Raw genomic sequence first — 27135 nt, forward strand, 5'->3', positions numbered from 1 at the left:
ATTCTAAATTAACACGTTGGTCACTACAACTAGCTAATTTAGATTTTAGTACAGTACACGTCCCGGGAATACATAACGAAGCACCAGACTTGTTATCCCGCGACCCGGCTACCGGGCCACCCGTAGACGAGGAGCAACTCTAAGAAAAATTGGTCGGAGCACCAACAACTCCGACGACAAATGTTGACCTCGAGGCCGATCGTATCTTATCTATGTTCGAAAACTACGACAGAGACAACACCCCCCTCACCGCAACGACGTTAGAACAGTGGCAGTCCGATGACACCACGATATGCGACGTCATCGGCGGTCTCAAGCTAGACGGGCCAGCACGTAACACAAGGAACGCCACTTATGTCTTTTCCGACAGGCTCTTACGTGTAAACGTCGGCCCTAACGCACTCATCGTGATACCGAAATCCAAAGCACAACACGTAATTTGGAGGTGTCACGATCACGTCTTATCCAACCACCCCGGTTGGAAAGAGACGTACCGGGCGGTTCGGCAACGGTACTATTGGAAAGGTCAAAAGAACGACGTAAGGTTATATGTCGGTGCGTGCCACGTATGCGCGTGCACAAAACCACTCAACACACGTCCTAATGACCCAATGCAACCTAGAACCCCCCGACAACCTTGGGAAGTTATTAGTATCGATTTAATGGGCCCATACTCACGTTCCGGTAAGGGAAAATCGTATATACTAGTAGCAACTGACTGTTTTAGTAGGTGGACCGAGGCTTACCCCCTAGGCACAGCAACCTCTAAGACAATAATCGAAACGTTAGAACGCGAGTTCTTCTCACGTTTCGGTTACCCGCGCGTGTGTCTCAGTGACAACGGCCCCCAATTCGTGTCGAACGAGATGTTAAACGCGTTAGAACGTTGGGGAACACAGGGTTGGACAACTCCAATTTACCATCCGAGGGCCAACCCAGTCGAACGCCGAAATCAAGGTTTGAAAAAAGGTTTGCACGCACAACTTGTAGACGGCAACCACAAATCTCGGGACACAAGACTACCCGCAATCCTATTTTCTATACGGAACAGGTGTAATGAACAGACATGCTACCCACCCGCGGTCCTCGTTCTCGGCAGGGAATGCAAAAGACCCGGAGATTGGGCGCTGTAAAGTTCAACACCGGTCGGTATCGGAAAAGCACAGGAAGAGAGGGTAGTGCGGGAGCAACAGGTTTTAAGCAAAAAGGTAGGGATACAACCAAGCGCGAACACCGGGACACCGGTAAAGTTCAGCAAGGGCGACGTAGTATACTACAAAGCTCACCACCTATCAAAGGCACATTGCAATTTTCATGCCGGGTTCGCACCGAAATGGTGGGGACCGGTAGGGCTGGCGAAGCAAGTCGGAAAAGGAGTTTTCCTGACCGACCAGCAGCCACCACGGAAAATACATGTGTCTTGCTTAAAACGCGCACCCACGGGACAAAATTAAAATATATTATTGTTCCGCTTGCGTCACCACAACCACACCAACTGATTGCATAAATTGTTATTTTTTTTTTGTACCCCCCCCCCCCCACCTATTACTCCTTTCCTGTACGGCAACGATGTATTTACAGACAACATAAGCGGACAAAACGGGGAGAAGTGGCAGCAGGTGGCCGACCTCATAGCACAGCTCGGGCTAGTGGCCGCGGGCCAGCCAACAACAGCCGCTCAGGTCAACAGAATGACCACACACCACCTGTTACAGGACTCGGTGCGGGCGGCCATCTACCGTCGGGGCTGGGACGATCGGACGGCGGACATTCAGCGGACCTTAAGCAACAACCAAGGTCCACACGGATGCCGCCAACTACATCAGCGCGACCGCTGCGATCACGGCCGACCAGACCCGTACCCCTGCCACCCAGGGAACCAGCACCGTCGCCCGGGCCGTCAGGGGTAGCTTCGACATCGGTGGTAAAGGTAAAAACGGAGGCACAGCAGGCGAGGAACAAGCGGAAGTTCCAGAAGCTGAAGGAAAAGAGACAGGCAAGGGAACGCAACGCGAGCCAGCAACCACGGCTCGCCAACGTCACAACCCACACCACCAACGGCGATGGAGGTGGACCCACCGGTGACCAAGGGACAGAACCCCAAGGAGCCGGAAACGTCCACCAGCCAGGTGCAGCCTGACCAGCGCCCACGGCGGATTCAGCCGTCGTGGACGCTTGGCTGGCCGCACCGGGCCTGTCGCTGGAGGAGCTGCCGGAGATACAGTACGACAACAAGTCGTTCTTCACTCCGGCCGGGTCCCCCAACCGACCGTAAAACGAACGGGGAAGGCAAGCCTACCTCAAGCACGCGCAAGAGGTAGGGCAAGCCGACCTGCTCACAAGGGTACACCGGCGCTGCCGGTACAACCGTACCCCGGTTGGCGGTTTGGCGGGGGAGTATGACACGGCCCGCAACGGCAACCAGTACAAAGTACAGGTGCCGCAGCGACCTGCCTACGCTCTTGTCAACAGCCACCACGGGGTACGACCGCGCGACAGTCGACTCTCCCGCCACGCCGCAAAGGCACTAGGCGGGACGGGAAGAGAAGTCGCGCCGGACGCGGACCGGCCGTCGCCGGTATCTCTCTCGTTCACCGACCTTCGAAACACACACGTCGATTCGGATACGCCGACACCTGTGCGCCGATACGCACACGCCGACACACGCTGTCTCTATTTTTTTCTTTGTAAAAGAATTCTTAAATCCTTGTTGCTACAATAAACGTGGCCCAGCCACAGTGATCAAGTAAACGACAAGTGGTTATTTGTTTTTACATACCCTCGACCGGCCTTCAACTCTGTCATCGCCGAGGCCGCGTCAGCGTGTTAGCACATAATTTGTTTTCTCTCTCTGATCAATAGACAATAAGTAACATAAAACATTTTGGTATGTTTTTAGCTTTAATATTATAGTGAATTGACAATAGGTCATATTATCAAACTTAAAAATATTATCTAAGGTACATCATATATTTTAATTGTTAGGTACATATTTTATTTTTTAATACAAATTTTGGGGCATTCGACATATTAATATTTTACATAGTTAACCTATAAGTTAATAACAAACTTCTAAATAAAAATATCAATAATAGCCTATGATATTCCCTAGATAGTATACACCTTTAATTTTGATAATAATAATAATAATTAACTCTAACATCAAAGCCAACAACACACAAAATTGAATTTTTTATACATAATATTGCACGTGGATCAGAGACAGAAAACAAATTGTGAGGAGCTATATATTATTGCGTTCCTTAATAAATTTACAAAAACATGTTGTAATAAGTATTCACTATTCAAATCAATTTTAATTTTCTTTCAAGAATTTTGTGACAACTTTCAGATTTTAAAATGTTTTATTTTAACATTCTTAACTCTTATTAGTATGTTAAATTATATAAGGGTTAAAATATCATAAGTTTATTTATATACCTATATGATATAATTATAAAAAAAAAATTAAGAGCATTATCATTTTGAAAAAGTTATTAAAGAAAAATAATCAAATTTTTCTATTTTTCAGTAGATAAAAATGTGGACAGTGGTGCATTTCATTAATGAATATGCGGTTGAAGCTGTTCCTAGCCATTGGGTAAAAAAAGACATTTGTGGTTGGCCAAAAAATAATATAAAAAAACATATACAATCTAGAACAATCCTTAATAAATATGGTTTTGATTATTTTCCTTCTAGAACGTTAAAAAAAGGCATTGGTAATTACAAGTTATTTACCCATTTAATGGATAGTATAATATATTTTTTTAGAGCAGTTATCAATTGATTTTTCTATAGCTAGTTATTTCGAAGCCAAGTCAAAAGTAAAAAAAGCTGAGAAAACATCTGATCTTTCAACTAATGATGAAATTCAGACTAAGATTAGAAGAAAAAAAGTATTGGTTCAAGATCCTCCGATTTTTAATCAATCGTTAAACGAAGGTAAATTTAAAACTATACAATTTTAGTGTTACTAAATTAACTATTAATTATAAACTTCTATATATAGGTAATTCATCAAAATCTGATAATGACTATGAGACATTAAACAGTTGTAAAATTATGAGTTCACAAATTCCAGTTAAAAGAAGCTTATTTAATACAACTTTTCCTAGTCCAGGTATTGTTCTAAAAAAAATTTTGACTGCTTTTTAACAGAAATTTAATTATAATTATGCCATAAGAATGAAGATAGTATAAATACTAACTAAATCTAAGTATAAATTATAAACATTTATCTATAGGTAATTTATCAAAATCTGCTAATGACTATGAAACATTAAAAAATTGTAAAATGATGAGTTCACAATTCCAGTTAAAAGAAGATTATTTGATGCAACTTCATCTAGTCAGGGTATTGTTCTAAAAATAATAATGATTTTATTTTAATTAAAGCTCAAATATAATTTTGACATGAGAATTGAGATAGTGCAAATACTAATAATTATGTTATAATAATTATATATTAATAATAATAATAATAAAAGTTAATAACATAAGTTAATTCTATAATAATATCTTATTAATAACAATAATATCTTATTAATAATAATAATAGTTAATACTGTATACACATTATATGATATGCCTTATTATAAAATAATATGTTTTATATTTTTTTTAAAGATTTTTCAGATGATTTTTGTGGTTTAAAAAATAGTAACCAGAATGATATTCCTGATTCACCAGATATTTTTAACTCTTTAACTGATTTAAAAGATTCATCTAATACTTATGGTAATCAATAATAGATTATTTCCTAATATATACTTTATAGTATATACAATATAATATAGTATTTATACTTTTTATCAGGAACAATGCAAAGGTCAACTGTTGTATACACAACTGCATCTCCATTTAAAGTCACTCCGGTGGATTCTAATCAATATGAAATCATTGAAGTAAACCAACCTATAAGTAAAAGTTACAGGATGCTTGATTCCGGTAAGGAAAAAACAATAAATGTACTTGCATTCGAAACAGTTTCAAAATTAATTAGTTTCTAAAATGTTTTTAAAACATATTCAAATTAGTCTGTTTTATTATAAATTGATTAGTTATCATATTTAATTATTTGGAATATTAATGTCAACTATATTAAACATAAATTCATTCATTTTACTATCTATAATATTGTACTGTAACTATTTTAATATTAATACATATTTATTTATTGTGCATGAATATTATTTTACTTTTTATGTAATAACTGTTATTTCTACAGGGACATCTTCATTTCATGGTGCTATAGATAAAAACAAACCAACTTTTAATGCTTCTCAACGTGAATCAATTTCTGATGGTAATAATTATTATATTAATATCTTTTATTCTTATAGTTTTCTTGAAAAATCATTTCATTGTTTATCTATGTTGATATAGAAACATTGAAAAAAATATTGAGTGTAGTCATGAAAATTAAATATGATGTTGAGAACATTGGGCATAATCAAACACGAATAGACAACATTTTAACTGAAACTATTATAAATATGGGTAGTATTTCCCAGTAGTTGTCATGAAAATTCAAACATTAATGATGATAATGATTATTGTTTGTTACTTTCACTACATAACGAGGACGAACTAAATAATTTTGAAGAAAAATTATTAAACAAGTCTTTTAGATTAAATGTTGTAAGTACTATTTAAAAATAGTTTTTTAAATGATAAGTTTGATAATAACTCTGAATATTTCTTATTTAAAATGTTGTATTTTTTTTTGTTTTTTTTTTTTTAATAAAAGGCAATTTAAAAAAAATAAAAAAAAATAAAAATGTATGATTTCCCTTTAATTTGTTTTCAAATAAAAAATAATAATAAATCAGCTATATTAATTTTATTATTCCAGGTTAATGGTCTCAAAAGATTGGTGAAAAAATCATTGACATCAACAATAAGACAAATGTTAAGAACAGTTTTCGATGATGAATTTTTGAAAATATTTAGTTATGTTGGACAGAAGAAAAAAAAGATATTTTCTTCATTAGCTTCATGTGCTATTATATTTGGTAATATTTTTAAAAAATAAGAACTTATTATTAGAGGTATTTTATTATATATTTCCAAAGGTTGGTAGGCAAGCAATAATAAAAATAATTTACTCAAGTTAGGTATGTTAAGAGAAATCAAAATTGATAAGTTAGTAGTTAAAAATTAATAAATCTTAAATTTGACTCAATAAGTTAAAATTGTATGAAAAAAAAATGAAATTAACTGTGTTTAAAAAAGGTTAATCTACTTTTTTTTAAACTACTATGTGGATTACATAAAGAGTAACTATTATTTCTAATTTATAAACAATTTTATCATAATGTTTAATCTACGTACTTATTTTACTTTACGAGATAACCAAATTTTTAAACTATATACACAATCTCTCAATTAATAATTTAACAAATATTAATTTTTTTTATATAAAATTTCATTTAAGGTTAATATCTAATCTACTATAATATATCAATATATGAAATTATTTTTTCAAGAAAATGTTCGTACTATATAGTATTGGATTACCTTAATTTTAACTTTAATATTATTAATTTACATATGAAATCATCAAATTTAATTTTTTTTAAACTTAATGGACTATTTTGAAACTAACTGTTAAATGATAAGTTATTTAAACTGTCAATTAAACTAGTTAAGTTCATAAGTTGATGAAAAAATTAAACTTTTTAATGAGTTAATGCCCATATGTGTAGGTATTTTTAATAACTACCTATATAAACAATAGAATACAATATGTATTGGGTACCATTGAATAATAAACCTATTATCTGATATATTATACAATATACATCTTTAAATAATTGATTACTGTTAGAAAAGTATTTCAAATATTAACTGTAACTATAATTAGTTGTTTGTAATTTACTTTTTAATGTGGGCTGATCCCAAATAAACTTATATTTTTACCAAAGCGTGTAGCTATATAACTTTGAATTATAAATAATAAATATATAACCCATAACCTTAATAAAAATAAAAAGTTTTTGTTATCAATGTTGGGGAGTAAAATATAACCCACATAGCAATAATATAAATTCTACTTATTTTTAAAATATCATTCATAAACTACAAATATTTTTAAAACAACTTTAGATGGTATTTAGAACATAATAAAATATATTCACAATATGTACAAAATATATTTTGGCCGCTGGTTTGATATTTCTGAAATATTTTTATAATCATTTGCGAGACATTTTGATGATATTTTGAAAATATATCATTGTAAAGATGAAAAAATATATTCTTGCAAAATATTTTAAAAATATCATATTATAATATGATCAATATTTTAAAAATATATTTAATATAAATATAATATAATATACATTTTTATAGTCATAATTAAATAAATGCACCATTTTAAATACATTTTTTTCTTCACCTATAACAGGAATAAGTAAATACTAGTACATGTCATACATATTTTACTAATACTTTTATTTTATATATGATTTATGACCAATTAGTTAGGTTAGTATATGATAAATAAATTTAGTCCAAAATATTTTAAATAATTTTTCATCTTTATTGCTATAATATGAAATATATACACTATTAATCATTGTAATACATAAAATCTGTTATGCAATTAAATTTTTTATTTAGTTTGTTTGTACATAAGACAAATAAAATTATTTAATTTTTAATCATTACATAATAATGGAGATGATTGTAGTGTCTGATTATCGAAGTTTTTCTTTTGTTTTCCATCTTCTCGGCTTTTAGCATTAGCCATGTACACTTTCATTGGCTTTAATACATCTATTTCCGAACAATTGTTATATTTTCTAATACTTCTTACTGCACCTAAAATTAATTAATTATAATTAGTTCAGTTATTAACATAACCAGACATTGAAATTCTTACTAAATATAATAGAGCATGTTTTCAGTATAGAGAACACTCGTTTTTTCTTTTGGCCTTGGTACGAGAACTGTGCAAGTAAGTTATCATGAAAGATTTTAGACATGATTTGTCTTGTTGTTTCTGAAATAGTTGATCTTTCTAATCTTGCCAATTCACTGATCTGTATAAATAACAATATTATAAAGTAAATATATTATAGGTACCAATATTATTTATTAAATTGCTTTTATGTGCATTAAGAACTTCACATGTTAAATTTATTGTAAAAAATGTCTATTAATTTATTATAGTTCATTAACATTTAATATGGATATTTTTAAGAAATCATTAGTCAACTTATGATTTAAGAAAATGTTTTTCATCTCAGCATTAAGTATATATTTTATATTCTATTGGTTAAAACCCATAGAAAAATTATTAAAACATATAAGTATTGAAATAAAAATTGATGGAACTAAAAACAAAGCTGGAAAATAAATAACTAGTTAGATAGTATCTTTTCTACTCTACCTCAAGTTACTATACTATTTTCAACAAACCAACTTCTAATTACCTAAGTTAGAAATACCAAAGTAACTAACATTAACTACCTAGTTGACAAAAATGACCTGTTTTGCATACAATTATAAAAAATATTTTTATTTCTATTTTATTAATTATTTAATATTTAATACTATAAATTGTTTACCATTTTTTTACAAAATATATTATCGGAAGAAAGTTTTTCTTCAAAAAAGTTTAATTCCTCGATTGTTGTTAATGGAAAGTTATATACCTCTTCTATAAAATTATTATCTACGCTGTGTGAATGCGGAACAGACTGAAAATTCTCTACAATATCCATTATAGTTTTTTCTGAAGAATCAATTTTTTTACTCAGTTCTCTTATTTCATATTTAAGATCTCCTGTTGATCGTACCAGTTGATTTACAACATCTGGAAAATAAAAGTAATATAACATAATATGATAAATAATAAATACAATCTTAGAAATAATATAATAAAAATATTAACATATTAGGATACAGGAATTATAATGGAATATTGTGATGAAAAATAGATGACTAAATATTTACCTATAAGTGTCGAATAGTTGTTTCCTGTTTGAGAATTTGAATTCATATTCACACTGTTATCACCACCTTTAAAATTAAAAACATTTAATTCACAATAGTAACTATTATAGTGTAACAAATATATTAAATTATATGTAGATAATTCTAAAAGGAAGTTTGTCACTAAAGTTGGATTATTACTTATATATAGGTACCAAAAAATAAATAATATGTTTTATATTTGATATTATATTTAAAATTAAAAGGAGTAGGCAGGTATAGTTACTTTTTATAGAAGGAAAATGAGATTTAAAGTTTCCATCACTTTTAAATTTGTTGTAATTTTTTTTAGGAGAAAACAATACTGATTTGTTGTTTTCATTTTGTTTTATTTCATTTGTAATAATTCCAATGTCTGATGGTGAGTTAGATGAAGCTTAAAATGATAAGAATAACATAAATCTTATTTATAAACACTTAAATAGATTACTATAATAATTATTCCTTACCTTTTTTTAGTTTTCTCATACTAGGTGAATAGTATGATGGTTTATTTAAAGTAGGCGTAGATGTACTAGATGTAGGTGTATTTATAAAATCAAGTCTTTTTTTACTGGTTCCAGCAGTTATCTTAGTGTTATCCATTTTAGTAACATTCCATTTCCCTGATGGAGAATTTAATATAATATCATCATCTATATCACCTATATTTAAAAAATATACATACATATATTTAAGATTATTTCAATTAAAACTCTTTTTATTTACTATATATAATAATAATATAAGCAATATACTAATAGAATCAGTGGCAGTTATATCAGTCTTGGGGAGGGGGGAATTTTAAATTCAAAGGTAAGAAAACCCCCCTTCTACTCTGTTTATAGGGTTCAACCAATGCCTTCTCCTAATAATCAAAAACTCCATGAGGGTGTGATCCACACATTACTGTTCCTCTATATATCCGGCACTAAAAAAAACTGTAAATTATATAGGTAGTCCAAGTTAAAGTTGTATAATTGTGACAATCAATTAATTCTATAACCACCTTAATTACAAAGGATATTTATTATTGAGTATAACAGAAAAATAACTAATAATGCACACTCACAGATTTTGATGATTTAAAATAAATTGTTAATGAAAACAATTGAGATGAACATTTACCCCTCTAAGAAATGTGTTTTATAATAATAAGCCCATTTCCAATTCATTGAAGAATAATAAAAACAAATAATATAGTTTTGTATATAAATTAATTAAGGTAAAGTATATTTATACATTTGATTTTATACCTGAATAAAGATTTTTTTGATTATTATCAGGAATATAACTTTTGTCTGCATCACTATCATCATAGTCACTTGCAACGTTTTCTTCATTACAATGTATCACTATAAATTATAAAATTGAAATAACAAATCTTTAGAAGAACAAAATAATTAAAAATATTATTCACATAATTATGACACATATTAATTCACAAACTTTTCTATCTAACTATCAATAATGGATCAAACATTTAAGAAGCAAATTAAAATATAAAATGTATTACTATCATCACTAATGTCAAGTAGAGGAGGATCTTCAATTATTCCAGAAGAATCATTATGATTTCTGCTATTATTTGGCAACTTTGTTTTTTTAATGTTATAAGAATATTCAGGTAGACGATGCCGTTCACTTCGAGTAGATTTTTCATTTTCAAAAGTTGATAATTCTGAAGTTTCTTCAGCAATTTTAAGTTTGGAGCGTGCATCATGTAAATTAACTATAATAATAATAATATTAACATTAAAAAGTGAAACTATGTAAATAATTAGTATAGACTTTACCGATATTACGGGACATAGCCCTTGCTTTGAAATAATCAAAATCTATTTCGTTAGGTTTAATACGGCGATCAATGTATTTCTTATAATTTTTTATGCTTTTTTTCGGCCAAGCACAATGACCATTTTTGTACCAATAATCAGGCACTACTTCAACGCAGTTTTCCTCTTCAAAGCAAACAATAATCCACATAATAACTTAAAATTTACAATGTTTACAAATCTGAAAAATATAAATTTACATTTAAAAATTTATTAACAAGTAATATACTATATAGGTATATGCTTAGTGTTTAAAATAAAAGAATTTAAATGTTTAACAAAGGAATGTACCTATTGTACCTACATTTGAGACAATATCGTCTAATAATTAGACCTATTATTCAATATATTAATCAATTAAGTACCTAATCAATTGTCAAAAAAATTATGTGTTATTAGGGTAAGGTAATATTATTATAAGTTTTAGTTGATTATTAAATGTTTAGTATAATTAAAAACACATTTTACCAGTTACAATAAAATTAAACTCTACAATTAATCTAAAAGTATTAAACAAATCTTAATTCATAAAGTACTAAATAGTTTTGCAATAAATTTATTCACCTTACAATAATATTTCTCATTACTGTCCATCAATATCATGAATAACTGGAATGGCTATTTTTTGTTCATTTAATTCCAGTAACATAATTTTGTTTTTAATACAATTATAAGACCAGTATTTATGAGTTACTGACAGGTTATTGTCTACATAAATGTTTAATAAGGTTGATGGAATAGGTTTTTCATAAAACGCTTTTTTCACTTCAAATACTTTTCCAATTATAAAAATCTCATTTGTTTTGTTTAGACTTATTATATTTACAACTTTGATGATATCATTAGAATCATTTAATATAAATGAGTTAGCATTGTCTCCAACCTTAATTTTAATATTTTTGAAGTATAACTTTCTATATTGAACTCCTATGAGATTTTCTAAAAGTGGTCCATCAGTGTGTTTATGTTTTAATTGTTCACAGTTTATCAAATTTTGTTCAAGTATTTTTCTCTCGATAAAATTTCTTTCATTACATCGCCTTATAATTTGTTGAAGTGGCTTGTCGTGTTTACGTATCATTTTTTTAAAACTTTTTAAAAAATTTTCAAAAGGGAAAGCTGCAATGTTATCTAATGGTCCAAATCGTTTATAGTCATCACTAATATGAACTAATCCATGAATATTGAAAGACATAAAGTGTCGTCCATATAAAGTTTCAAAAGTTTGAACAAAGTAGTTTAATACATTTTGAGCATATATTACATAGTTGGCCATATTGCTATTTAATAAAATATTCATAGCTATAATTAATGCCATAAAATGTTTATAGCAATCATTATTTAAAATATTTTTGAAAACAACTTGACCCGTATAAATTAATATTTGTCGAAATTCGGTAGCTTTAAATCGATTTAAATCATTTAATCCTCTTGGTTTTCGGGAAAATTCACAAGGTACATAGTCACTTAGTGACAAAAGTGATAATGATAATTTCTTTGATACTGAGCTTGGCAATCTTACATTTAAAGGACCTTTGTCAACCCATAAATGTATTAATTTGCGCATAACACCAAGACAGGTCAAGTGCATGTAATCGAGACCGAATGAGCTAATTATATTAATAGGCAATTTTTTCAATATAGAAATAGAATTTCCCACATGATGTTCTTCATGGTTTCTGTTAATATAATCACTATGGGAACGTTTTATCGTGGTAGAAGAATAAGGAAAACAAGTTCTGTTTTTTAAGTACTCCCCTTCTATAGTACAGCGAGTACAAGAATCAAATCCAGAATGTCCCTTTATCTTTAAAATAAAGCTTTTTGCTGGAGCATCTAAGCTAAAACCGTCTATTTCAACTTGTTTAATAGTACCATCAATAGTTATACCATCATTGGTCAATTCGATGATTTCATTAACAAATTCTCTAAGAAATTCATTAGAATCTTTAGGTTTTTCATAGCCCCAATAAACGCCAATGGGAAAAACTTTATTTTTTAGTGGGCGTATATAACCTAGAATAATTGACCATAATTGACTACTACTACTTTTTGCTAAGGGTAATCCGTCAATACCAATCACCACTTTAATGACTTCAATATTATTTATTGAAGTATACCTAAAATGTTGTTGTATAGCCAAACCTAAGCCAAAATGATGATAAAACCCTGGATCAACAGTATGTATACTTTCAGTAGAATTGATGACACTAGTTTTTAATATTGTTCTGGCATCTTTTGGCATTTCTGCAAGGCCAGGGATACTCTTGAAAATAGGCAACAGACCATTTACTGCATTATGAGGAATATTATAATTAACTGCCCATTCACTTAATTTACATTTAATTTTTGAACATAGGTCAGTATGCACTACAGGAAGATGATCATCATGACACGAGGACTCCCGGGTTTGATGCCTTGCGGCTACAACCACCGACCTCACATTAGCGCTGTGCGCTAGTCGAGAGCGGTGGAGGTTCACGGCCGGCGCACGTCGGCAAAGCCATCCGCCCGTCGGCCGCGCGTCGTCTAAGGACCACGAGCACCGGGCGCACGCTCGTTCCCACCGAAGTCGGGAGAGAGTGCGCCCGTACCGTTCGACTAAGGCGTGCACGTGCCCTTCGCCACCCTGGTCGGGTCGCGAGCTATCCTCATCGCTTCCCGTTTTTGGTTACGGGCAACCTCCGGTGCATATAGCTCCACCGGTAAGCTGGGTGGGCGCTAAGGAGAGTACTCACTCGGCAGCCTTCCCCAAGCGTCGGTCTTGTAACCACATAGTAGCTCCCGCTACAGCCACTCCGAAACCAAACCGCCGCCGACCGCGCAACGACCATAGCCGCTGCACGACCGTCGTGCGAGGGCACGGCGTCAATCACTCAACGCCGTGGGGCTCCCTCGCATCCCGAAGTACCATTCTCGCTCCCGTTAGGAGAGCACATCAATGGTGAGATGCGCGGGCCGAGCTTCGTCGGCGTGATGCCTCAGCTGTGACCCTCCCGAGATTTGGGCCGTGTACCGCGGGCTCACGGTGGGCCCTTACCGGGCAGCGCTCGCTGCCGACGCGGTGGCCGCGACCCCCAAGTTTGAGGCTCGGTAGCCTGTGGTCTTAAAACTACGCCTCCCTGAGGCCTCTCCGAAGAGAGCGACCTGTTCTTCATGAGGTCACGGTCAGAACCTCTCAACACCCTAATCCCCGAGGGTTTCGGTGTGTCCGCCTCCCAGAGGCCTCCCCGAAGAGAGCGACCCGCTCTTCTTGAGGTCGCGGTCAGAACCTCCACGACGCCCTAATCCCCGTAGGTTTCGGTGCGTCCACGCTCCAGGCGTCGGCCCCGGCTGGCCAGTCCCTTTTAGTCGCCTTTTACGACAAGCAGGGAATACTGTGGCGGTATTCTGTCTTCGGCCCCAGCCACAGGGCCAGACTCCTCGTCGTCCTTTGACGCGTGAGTACGCCCCGGGTCAGGACGCGCTCGATCGTGACCCGCCGCTTGTGCCACTTACACCGTGCGTACTCACCCGGGTCACCCCAAGTCTAAGCCAATCACCATGCTGGTGTGGCAGCGTCCTGACCCATTAGATCCTATCTATCGCTTCTATTGCATAGACTGTTTTTGCTAAATTTTCGCAGGGCTTCGTAAGTTCTTTTTGAATGAAGGAAGGCACCGTTCCTTGGTGGCCATGCTTCCCCTTCGCCGCGCAGAGCTTTTATAAGTCTTTTTCTGTGATCTACATTCCTTTTGCAGAATAACAACACGTGTCTGACTGTTTCTGAGCCATTGCCGCAGCGCAGTTTGGGCTCTGGACTAGTTTGAATTGATGGAGCTTCCCATTAAAATCCCCATGTCCCGTAAGGAATTGCGTTGTATAATGATCAAGCGTCATTGGCAATTGGTATCTCCGGTTCAAGTCTGGGATCATGACTTTAGTCCATTCTCCTTTGTCTTCGGAGTCATAACGCGCTTGCCATTCACGTATGAGGCCGTTTTTAACAATCTCGTGTTCCTCATGGGAGATCTGGCCTTTTCTTAGTTCCTGCTTGCTGATTTGCGTCCTTATCTCTAGGTCCAGCGGGAGTGCGCCCGCTACTGCCGTAAGGCAATTCGTAGATGACGTCCTATAAGCGCTTGTTATGGCGATCATGGGTTCTCGCTGCATACTACCCAGTGCCTTTATTGATTTTTTCAGGTAACAAGCTTCTTTCCATATTTCCGCGGCATAAGTTATGCGTGGGAGGAACACCGCTCTGTATATTTTCATAGCTGCCAGCCTACCCATGCCCCAATTGGCGGAGGTCATGCGTCTAAGGCGTTTATATAAGTCTTTGTTTTTCTCTTTGAGGGATGCTATGTGTTCCCAGTAGCTTTGCCTGGGGTCCAGTACTACCCCTAAGTACTTGACGGTTTCACTGGCTGCTATAATCTGGTCATCAACGCCGGTGCCGAATTTAACTAAGTATGAGGGTTTTAAGCCACCCTTTATAGACATTATTTGGCTTTTACTAGGGGAGAACTTCAACGCATATTTGGCAGCCCACGTCTTGAGTTCTTCCAAGTAGCCCTCAATTCTTTTAAAGGCTGTTGGTGGCCTGGCAGCGCCGACCAACAGGGCAATGTCGTCCGCATACATTATGATAGAAGCTGTACGATCTGTTTTAATTTTGCCTATACCAGTCATGGCGACCTTCCATAATGTGGGACCAAGTTGTGAGCCCTGCGGGCATCCTCGCTCCAAAGTTTTATTGTAGCTGGCTCCTTCAAGGTCATAGTTGACTTTTCTATCTTCAAGATAGCTATGGACCAGACTTATTGTTCTGAGGGAGGCCCCCATTTCCTCAAGTCTGTCGAATATTGGTGCCCATCTTACGTTATCAAACGCTCCCGTGATATCTAGAAACACACCGAAAACAAATCTGCAGCTAGTGGCATCCGCCCATTCATGGATTTGCCTCATGGCCGTTATTGTTGACCTGCCGGGTACGAAACCGTGCTGGTTTTCAAAGTCGTTCAACTTGGTCTCTCTTTCCAGGTCTTGTATTATAATTGTTTCCAAAGCCTTGCCAAGCGACGGCAGTAGGCTGATCGGCCTATATGATTTGGGATCTGTCATGTCTTTCTTCCCGGGCTTTGGTATCACTACCAGTCTAGCGTTGCGCCACGCGCTTGGGAACACAGCTTCGCTTATGCATTTTCCGAACAGATCTGCTATGTCCTTGCCTACTATAGGCCATGCTTTCCTCAAAATGGCCGGGTTTATGCCATCCGAGCCAGGTGCTTTTGATGGGCTCATCCGCCAAATGGCCGACTTGACTCTACTAAAGTCTAACTCACCTAGGTAGCTATTTAACGGGCCTTCGCGTTGGAGTTCTCTTGGCTCCGTTTCGCTAGGGAAGAAGGTGCTTAGGAGCAGGTCAGCAGTTTCTCCTATTGTGCGGGTGAGGGATCCGTCTTGGCGGACCATAGACGAGGGCACCACTTTCGGCTTTGATCCTCGCTTAGCCCAGCTAAAGGCCTTGCCCCAAGGGTTACTATTTATTTGGCCGGAGAAATCGCGCCATGCGGCCATCTTTGCCACTCTTATATTGTTGCGAGCTGCAGAGTACTCCTGTCTGTTAGTGCGGTGTAATCCCATGCGCCTCTTTCTGGCGAGCTCTTTTCGGAGGACAGTAAGCTCATTAGTCCACCAGGGTTGTTTGCCAATTTGGCGGTCTGAACGCCTGCAAAGCGGGATAGCTATCCTCGCAGCCTCCTGTATTGCGTTTATGATAGTGTTGGAATACAAATCGATCTTTGAACTATCTATTGTAGTTTTTAGTGCCCATAGGTTACGTGTAAAGGCATCCCAGTCTGCCTTTCTTGTATTAAACCGATGGTTTGTAGAAACGCGTGCGACGCTGCCGCGAAGTTTAATGTTAAACGTTATTACATTATGGTCACTGTCGGTGACGTCGCGAACCGTCCAGTCGCTGATTAGGTTCTTTGTCTGTGACGTAAGCAATGTCAAGTCAATATTTGAAGAGCCCATACCTTCTCGATCGTATGTTGGAATGTTGCTCGGCCTGTTTGCCACCGTGAGGTCAAAATCCTCTATTAGTTCTTCAACCAAAAGGCCTCTATTGTTATTTTTTGGGCAGTACCACAGAGCGGAGTGGCCGTTGACGTCGGCTCCGATAATCGTGCGAGGTTCTTGTGTAAGGACCGCTCGCAACTTCTCAATGAAGTAGGTGGTCGGCATGTTATATTTAAAATAAGCCGAAACCACTGTTATCGCTTCAGAGTCTCTGCCACGACTCAGCTTGACCACTGATATATATTGACTGGACATAGTTGTAAGTTCGATTATCTGTATCTTGGTATTTATTATTATAATGGCCGCACCGGCTTTGTCGCCGCACCTAATCTGTCGAAAGTTCTCGAAGCCATAGATGATATTGTTGCTGGCTCTTGTACCAGCACCACATCTGCCGAGTTTTCGATGCAGAAGTCTCTAAGCTGTAAGCTTGCTATTCTTTGTCTATTGACATTGTGCTGTACAATTTTCACGGGTACGGTCATTGCGGGCCGAAATCCGTTCGCCTAAGGAGACTAATTCGTACCTGCTCTCTCGTTTTGCACTTCGAGCTCGAGGCGTGGTGTGCTAGTCCGCAGTTGACACACTTAATATTAGCTCGGTCTCCGCACTCACGGCTGTCGTGCGAACCAGCGCAGTATTTGCAAGTAGGCGTTTCCTTTATACACTTGACCGAAGTGTGTCCATATCTTTGGCATTTGAAGCATTGAGGGCTTCTGTCCCATAACATTAGTTTGCATCTCATCATGCCGATATATGCATTTTTGCCCTCTAGTTTTTGTAGAGTCGGAGGGCGGACTTCCAACACCCAGTTTGTTGCGTGCTCATCACGTGGGCCTAGCTTGTAAATTGGACTTATATTACCTATGTCCTGGTCGGAGAGCCCTAACTCCTCATTTTGATTTACAATTGCCCAAGGGATCTCTGTTGGGTCTAGAGCATTTTCGACGCCCCTTGCTATTATTCTGGGTACAAGTGGCTTCACCTCTTTCAGGTTAGACGTTCTGTCTAGAGCTCTTTTTGTCTCTTCGTTGCCAGGGAAGAGGATCATGCCAGTTCTGCTCTTCACGGAGTGCAGTTTAGGAGCCTTTATTTTCTGCTCGATTGATTTTTTTAGGTCTAACCACGGCACTCCATTCGTCGTAACGAAACGTGGCGTGGTGATAGCCTTACGTGCCATGTCTTTAATTTCTTTTTTGCGAGTACTTGATGGTTTAGCTTTGCTATTATTATTTTTAAGTACTTTGGCTTTATTGTTGGGCGTACTTTCAGTTGTCTTAGCTGTATTTGGATGGTATGTAACAACGGGCGTAACTAACGCGGGATAGTCCGATTTACCTCTCTGGGGCTTTGTTTTAATTTTAGGACCATTGGCTGTGGTTGCATAGGTACGCGACTCTGAAGGAGAAGTCGGGGATCCTATGACCATGGCCGATTCAGTTTCAATGTTCGTACTAACTGTCATGGCTTTATTTAGCCGGGCGATTTCATTTTCTAATGTTCTAATTTTTTCTTTGTGGGGTCCAATATCCTGATACAGCTCGCCATTTTTATCTAAGGCTTCCCGTAGGTCCTCACGTCTTGCGTCGACCTGCCCTATGGCTTTTGCACTTTCCTCCGCTATTTTTCTAAACGAGATTAGGATCTCGTCTAAATGGTGCGATACCATGTCGTTCCATTTACGACCTACCTTGCCTACAGTCACCATCTCATCCAGGATAGATCTAGTGGTGCTGATTGAGGTATCAATTTCACGAAAGTGGTCTTGAAGTCTGACCGATTCAGGGCTACGTTCCGTATTTTTACGTTTAATGATGGGCTGTGTCAAGGAGGACGGAGGGTTATTGTCATCACCTCCGCCTCTGAGTCGTAGTGGATTCGTCAGATATTCCGTCGATATTATTTCCATCTGGAGGTCGATAGTACCATTAGGTGTGTCAGTAAGAGGGTTATTATTTTTCTTGCCCAAAGGCGCGTCATAATGTGGGGCTTCCACTTCATAACCCTTGCCTGGTAACGAAAGTGCTGGCCAGGTCGGGGAACCGGCACCAACGGCCTCTGTGGCACCCGAATCCACTGAGGCGGTAACAATAATCGGTATCTGGACTTTCATATTGTGATTTGAGGTTTACTCCTTGCATTTTATACCTGCTGCCAGGTTTGCGGGTTTCAAGAGCCCTGATCCCTCCGGCCCTCAGCGGGCTCTACTCCGGGTTGCGTTCTGTTGGATCCAGCCTGGTCGGGGTCTGTCCATATCGGTGCCTGGCTCCTACGGCCGGAGTTGCCAACCTATAGTTATTTCTATCATAGTTATACTATTGCGCGCATTTTTACCGATATAATATAATATTGTTTATTCACATAACCTTAATTCATTACTTATTATTTCATATTTGTTTTGACTTTCGTCAATGAACGATTTACGTGATTTGTGACTTAGCGTCAAGCATTTTAAATTTTCCATGTGCTCAATATAGTAGTCAAGTAAGCACGAAGATTTTGTTTTCACTGTATTTTTTGATATACTCTGCAGACTTCATTCAGTTCATTCCTGTGCCCTGTCGCCAGACGACTGAGTGACTTGACGTTCAGACATAATAGTCGCATACTTGAATAATATATTATATTTTATTCGCATCATCAACCACGAAAAGGTAGGTAATATTATAATTTATATTACAATAGTTATAATTAATTATCATACCTACATACATATTTTATATTTTTCATATATAACTATAGTATTGTTCACTTATTAACATTAATATAATATAATTATAGTAATTTAATAGCACTTACTTGCTTACAATAAGTTACAATAATATTATTCTATGTTTTAAATGTTTAAATATCTTTCTTTAGCATCAAATATGTATAATTTGTTAGCTTAAAAAGATGGTGTAGATGGTGGTACCTTCCTGCTATTATTATTTACAACTAAAAGTTTTAGTAGTTTGTACTAATACACATGTGATGTGACCTATCTATGTTATTAATTAGGTGTTAAGTCTTAATACTATCTTTTAAGTACTTACCTATAATGCTGCAATATAATATTTGTTGAGTTCCTATAGCATTATTATATTATTATGAGAAGAGGTAAATTATTAACAATATAAAAATAAATTTTGAATTATTGATTAGGTATAAAAATTTTGAATTATTGATAAGGTATAACAATTTTAAATTATAAGTAGGTAGGTATGGTTATTATATAATTCCATATTAGCTATATAATAAATGCGCTATGAATAGTATTAGGCATTTAGGTAATTTGGCATTAGTACCTCTATCATATCACTAGTTTTACTCTAATTTTCAATTATATAAAATAAGTAAAATACTTATTATTTACATACCTAGACTCTTATTATAATATCTAGTAATTATAGTTACATAGGTACTTCATAATATTGTATATATTTATAAATGTATAGCTATGATAAGCAAAAGAACAAAGCGCCGAAGGGTAAAAGAAGAAATTGATTTTTTACTTGACTGTAATTCAAATGATACCAATATTCCTATTGAAAAAGAAGGTTCCAATACTGATTTAAGTCCCAATTTAAATGATTCTATTCCATATTCAGATTTATTTTTTAATGACCATTTTAACAATGGAACTTCCAAAAATTCTTTAGAAGTGAGCAAAATTAAAAAATAAATAATTGATTTAACATTAAGGTCTTATATAAATACTTTACATATTATACTTTTTAGTCTTCACAAACTGAGAACATAGTCGATGAAACACAAGATGATATAAACAACATTTTTTTATGTGATAATGTAAAAACTAATCTTGCTAATTGGGCTATAACATTCAATATTCCACATAGTGCATTAAATGGCTTGCTACCTATTTTAAGACAAGTACCTGGTTTAGAAACACTTCCAAAAGATTCCAGAAAAATACTGAATACTAGAAAATTTAAAGAAACTAATAACTTGGTCACTATAGATCCTGGTTTATATTTTCATTTTGGATTGACTTCAGCCATTCAGAAACATTTTTTGAAATATTCTATTTGTAATGTTGATGTACTAAAGATAGTTGTTGGAATTGATGGATTGCCTATTTCGAAAAGTAGCTCCAGCCAATTGTGGCCAATTTTAGGTTACATTCGTCCATATTCTGATTCTGTTTTTCCAATTGGAATATATTGGGGCCATGAAAAACCTTGTGACTCAAATAAATACCTTGAACAGTTTGTTTTAGAAGCAAAACATTTAATAATTAATGGTATAACTGATACCAAAGGAATTACAGTAAAAGTCGAAATAGATGGATTTTCTATGGATTCCCCTGCTAAGTCTTTTATTTTGAAAGTAAAAGGTCATGCTGGTTTTGATTCATGTACTAGATGCCTCGAAGAAGGTGAATACTTAAAAAATCGGACCTGTTTTCCTTTAACATCCAACTCATCAGTGAAAAGATCCCATGACGATTATATAAAGAAAAAACATGAAGAACATCATGTTGGGAATGCTATTTCTATCTTATCAGAAATACCTCAATTAGACCTTGTATATTCTATTGGACTAGATTATATGCATTTAACCTGTTTAGGTGTAATGAAAAAGTTAATGCAATTATGGATTGAGAAAGGATCTGTTAATGTTCGCTTACCAAGTTTGACAACAAAACAAATATCATCATTATTATTGTCATTACGTCCTCATATACCATGTGAATTCGCTCGTAAGCCACGAGCTTTAAGCGAATTGCCTAGATTTAAGGCGACTGAGCTTCGCCAAATAATGGTTTACACAGGCCAAATTGTATTTAAACCATTTTTGAAAAAGCACTGTTTCAACCATTTTATGATCTTCAATATAGCGATGGTTATTTTATTGAGTATGAATATGAATGATTACATAGACTATGCTCGTGAACTTATGATTTATTTTGTCAAACAATTCGAAATAATTTATGGAAAACATCTTGTTTCTCATAATGTTCATGGGCTTATTCACATTGCAGATGATTATGAACGGTTCGGTCCTTTAGATAACATTAGTGCATTCCCATTTGAAAATTTTATGAAAACTTTGAAAAAAAAACTTAGAAAACACGAAATGCCACTTCAATAATTAATTAAAAGATTCCATGAAGAATTTAATCTTAGTGAAGTTAATAAAATAATTAATTCTCCTGAAGAAATACATTTTAAAAAAGTGCACTTGAATGGACCACTACTAGATGATTTAATTGGACCTCAATATAGTACTATTTATTTAAGAAAATTAAATATAACTATTCAAATAACCAATGTTGCAGATCGTTTTGTATTAACTAATAGCAACGACATTATAGAAGTTGTAAATATTGCACATACCAAAAATACAAACACAACAGTTTTAGTGGGGAAAAAATTTTTAACAAAAAGCCCTTACTATGAACAGCCTATTTGTTCGACAATATTAAATATATACAAAGTTGAACATTTATCTAATACTTTATATACCGTTTTTATAAAAGATATTAAAAACAAAATGATGCTGCTTGAAACATTGGACAAACAAAAAGTAGCTATTCCTATAATGCACATTGCAAAATATTAAAACACATCATCTTTATAATCCAAACAACAAATGCAGGTATAAACTAATATAAAAATTATTAAAGAATACCTACCAGTTTAGTTAAATGTTTTATCTAATATAGTGCTATAATAATAATACATGGGTTATAGATAACTCAACTCATTCTTACCTATCTTATGTAATATTCATAGGGTGTTATATTTGTAAAATTGTTTATGACATAATTGTGTTTGGATGGGTACATTATTTGGACTGATATTAAACACTTAATTAATAGTTTGAATATTATATTTGTGTTTTATGTATATATACTAAAGTATATTTAAATAATCTGTGTTGAAATTAAATTTGTTTATTTGATTTAGATATTTCAATCAGGTGGTCAATAGTTTGTTTCACAAATGAAAATACTATTGAATGCATACCAAACTTTTGGTTTAAAAATTCATTATGTGCATGGCCAAATAAACATTGTAAAATTAAATCTCGATTAGCTGTAGAGCGCCGTTTAGCACCTAACTCCATTGAGTTTGATTATTATGAAGCACGACTATTAGCAAGAGATATAAGTGAGTATCGTTATGAATTCATTACAATTTAAATTATTTATTTTTTATTTTAAAATATGTTTTAGCTAATTTAAATGAAGCATATAAGAAATTGAAACGGGCAGAAGACACTTCTGAGCTGTCAAATGTAGAAAGTTCTAGTAAAAAAAAATGTATAAAAAGATTGAAATCTGAAAATCAAAGTTGTAATAAAAAACTTATTAAAAAGCGAGTCGAAAATTGTAAATCTGTATATGGAAAATATAATAATGACCAGTCAACCCTTATTAATTCTCCGCCTAAATATGATGATTATAAAAAAAAAAGTAATATCTGTTTATTTAAAATTATTTTATTAATTTATTATAATACTACAAATTATTGAAATTTTTGATAGGAAATAATGATATTAACAATGATAATGGTAACCTAAGCGCAAAGAACATCTTTTCAGAATCAAACAAAAACAACACTACACAAATTAAAGAATGTAATAGCAAAGGTAAATAATATATTGAAATGTATATTTTAGATTGTACATTTTAACATAATATGTATAATGTATTTAAGAAAGGCACGTGATTTAATATTTAACATTGCTGTTTGATAAATTATATCTGTTATGGTTTATTTTATATTCCAGAAATTATTGTTAATCATATCGAAAGTATTGAACAAACTGAAAATAAACATGATGGTGAAAAGATTGATAAAGATAATTAATTTTGATACCTAGTTGAATATTAATTTTATAAATTTAATAATGTTGGACAATTTATATTGTAGAAATCAATAGTAGCAGTAGTGATGACAATAATGATGATTCAGATGCTGATATAACTTATGAGCCGTTTTTAAGAAAACATTCTCCAGATTTATTTTTGAGTATGTATAATTATATAAACTTTTTATATTTAGTTTGTCTTAATGTTATAGTCTAGTTTAATAATTATATAAATAATATAAATAATTATACCTAAATGTATAACATTCATTTTTGTAATGTAGGTAATTAACATTTATTCTTTATATCAGAAATTACTTAAGCAAATTAGATATATTTAAGTGAATACCCACATATAATCTTATTTTGATTAAAATTCAATTGAACAAAATTTTTAAATTGTAGGCCCAGTTGATAATGATCCAGATTTTAACTACAAAAAGAATTCCAATGCAGCACATCAAAATATTGATAAAACATCTACTCCTGCAGGCAGGAAAAGACATGATGACTTATTCAAATGTAATATAAGCAGTGACAATGAAACACCTGAATGTAATTATAATTAATAACAACACTATAATATTATTTAAATATAACAGATGTCTTATACTAATGTTAGAAATTGTTTTTGTTATTTTTAATATTTATTGTTACAGATAACTTTGAAGAATCCAGTCTACAAAAAAAAGAGAAGTTAACCAACTCAAATTTTAAAGATAATAATGTTACCAGTGATAGTTCCACTAATGGTAATCAAAAATATTTGGCTTTATTATTAATTTATTTGTTTATAATTAATGAGTAGTAATAATGGGTGGAACTAAAATAGGGTGGATACATTTTTGATTGTATATACATATATGTAATATGTATATATTTGTATTCATAATTAACTGTTTTGTTCATTTTTAGAAATGCTGAAATCTCTTATACGTACTGTTACCAATATCAAGTATGAACTAAAAGATATGACAGCAAAAATTGATAGGATTGAGGAAAGACAAACTAATATGATGCTCTGCAGTAATGATTATCAACCTAATAGTAGTGGTAATATTTTACATTCTAATAGTATTGAAGAAACTTGGAATTTCCCTCTTACTTCTTTTGATGAGTTGAATGACTTTGAGCAAAAGTTGTTGGATGATGGCTATAAACTTAAATTGGTAAAAATAAAAGATATTTATTTATTATTAAAGAATTTATTGAAATATGATATTATGTCAATATTGAATATATATATATGACTGTGTGTGTGTAAATTGACATTTTATGATGTCTCACTTTATTGTAAACATAAATAAATTTTTAAATACAAGTGTTCAAAATTAATTTAGATCAGTTATTTGAGAAGATTGGAGAAACCAACAATTGGAGCGATGACTAGGGAGATTTTAGCAAAATTATTTCACAACGACTTATTGGCACAATTTTCTTATGTTGGGCAAAAAGGAAAAACAGTATTTTCAGTATTGAACACATGTTCCATATTATTTGTTAAGCATTAAAATATAATGAGTTACAAGATTATATTAAATATTATGTATTATTTTATGTTTATTTAGCTGCTGTTAGAAGTCTTAAAAATTATAAAAATTGTACTGACATTGACATAATAAAGCCATTAAAGCCTTACTTGGCTAATGCTACTGTCCGTGGAAAACAAAAAAGAAAAGATTAATAATGCTATCTATATATTAAGGGTTTTTTTAAATGTTTAACTTTGCTATTTAACAATTAAGTTTTTAAAGTGTTATATTATGTAAATATTATTACATCATTCTATTAATTATTATATTATTATCCCTCCTCTTTGTGCATTTATAATGTCAAAAGATTATATTATATAATATATACAGTAGTCACATTGGTGTTATATATATGAATGTATGCAATTTTTTATTAAAATATACAGTGATGATCATAAAAGAATATTGCTATTAAATAAAATATATAATAAATATCAGGTGTTATTATTTTATTATATCTATAGGGCTTACTAATAGTTTAGACAATACTTTATGCCAATATATTTACTGTATTAATGTTGGTAATTTGGTATATTATATAGAATATAGAATATTTTCAACCGCTATATATATATATATAATATTCCTCTAAATCACGTCATTATAATATATCATAATATTTGTAAGATATATTAAATATATATAGAAAATATATTTTGAAATTATCAAAATATCATAAAAATATATTTTAGTAGATATATTTCAGATATTTAAAAAAGATATTTATAAGATATACCAAGATATTTTAAAAATAACTTGTAAATGTTTTGTAGGACTTAAAAGGTGGCCAAAAAATATTTTTATGATATTGGTGAAATATAATTTGATGATCTCAAAACATTTATAAGATGTATGTTATTTAAAGCAAAATATTTTTAAGACATAGAAAATATTAATGTGCTGTGTGGGATAGTACATACCTATGTATTGAATATCATGGGTAGGTGTAGTACACAGATAATACACTTTACCTGTGATATTTAGTACTTAAGTATACATATTTTTAGTACTTCATAATATTAATTTTGATTTTGTGTATTCTATAACATGCCTATATTAAGTTTAAATTGATATTATTTTTACTTCAATTAAAGTTTAAAATAATATTTTTAGTCATATACCACTATACCTACCTAATTTGTCAACTGTATTAATTTTTAATAAATTATTAAAATATTTCACTTCACCATCTTAACATTCTTAAGTATATTACTTAGCTATGCTACTAGTTTTTTACTTTTCTTGCTACTTTCTAGTAACTATATTTTAACATCCATTTTAAGCTAAATATACTATAAACAATTAACTTACCTTAAATTATTGAAGAAGTCGTATGACGTATGGGTGGTAGGTATAATTATATAGCAAAGTTAGGAAGGTACTTGAAGTATTAGAATATATTATATAATAATACGAATGATACGCACTAAATTGACTGAACAAATGACACAATAAAAAACATTCAATACTACTATTTAAGTCTTCAACAGTGAACAGGCGCGCAGCACGGTCACACACTCACACGGACACACAGTCGAAGATTAATGCGTGCAGACTGCAGAGCGCAAATACATACAGTCGTCAATCGAATTTTTGGTTATAAAATTAAAATACAATATAATAATATAATAAATAATATCATATTATCTGGTAAATTGAGTTCTGGTATTAAAGTCACGGTCACAAACAATGAATGATATACGCGAATAATAAAACGTGGGTAAATCCATTCGGCTGTAGTTGCCTGTTGGACGATGCGGGTAGCTGCAGCGTGGCGCAAGACATTGTAGCTAATAATATCGTGTTGAACGGCGACTATTATCAAATATCAATAGATCGAAGAGTCTTGCTAGAGACTCCTTTCTGTGCATAAGTAACACCGACCGATAGCGTGACTATTATAC

At 33.3% G+C, this 27135-nt stretch overlaps 3 protein-coding genes and 2 pseudogenes across 3 annotated transcripts in view; 3 read left to right on the forward strand and 2 right to left on the reverse strand.

Moving 5' to 3' along the window:
* Window positions 1–27135, reverse strand: part of LOC149054653 (uncharacterized) — a 93914-nt gene that overhangs the window by 32105 nt on the left and 34674 nt on the right. The gene's annotated exons all lie outside the window — the stretch shown is intronic.
* LOC149054659 (uncharacterized) lies at window positions 1334–2140 on the forward strand (annotated as a pseudogene).
* LOC149054660 (uncharacterized) lies at window positions 11401–13975 on the reverse strand. Its single transcript, XM_089230019.1, has 2 exons — window positions 13845–13975; window positions 11401–13147 (listed from the first exon to the last, which is right to left on the reverse strand). Exons 1-2 carry the CDS (start codon window positions 13973–13975, stop codon window positions 11401–11403), a joined length of 1878 nt encoding a protein of 625 aa, XP_089086145.1.
* On the forward strand, window positions 20320–22445 carry LOC149054661 (uncharacterized; annotated as a pseudogene).
* LOC107172684 (uncharacterized) lies at window positions 22662–25399 on the forward strand. The gene is made up of 10 exons (XM_089230020.1): window positions 22662–22665; window positions 22793–22996; window positions 23062–23301; window positions 23373–23477; window positions 23619–23672; window positions 23762–23860; window positions 24105–24254; window positions 24359–24451; window positions 24615–24868; window positions 25040–25399. Exons 1-10 carry the CDS (start codon window positions 22662–22664, stop codon window positions 25208–25210), a joined length of 1374 nt encoding a protein of 457 aa, XP_089086146.1. The 3' UTR covers window positions 25211–25399.

The sequence above is a fragment of the Diuraphis noxia genome, unplaced genomic scaffold, assembly GCF_037042655.1.
Source record: "Diuraphis noxia isolate RWA-SAM2 unplaced genomic scaffold, SU_Dnox_SAM2 contig0006, whole genome shotgun sequence".
In the NCBI taxonomy this organism is placed as follows: domain Eukaryota; kingdom Metazoa; phylum Arthropoda; class Insecta; order Hemiptera; family Aphididae; genus Diuraphis; species Diuraphis noxia.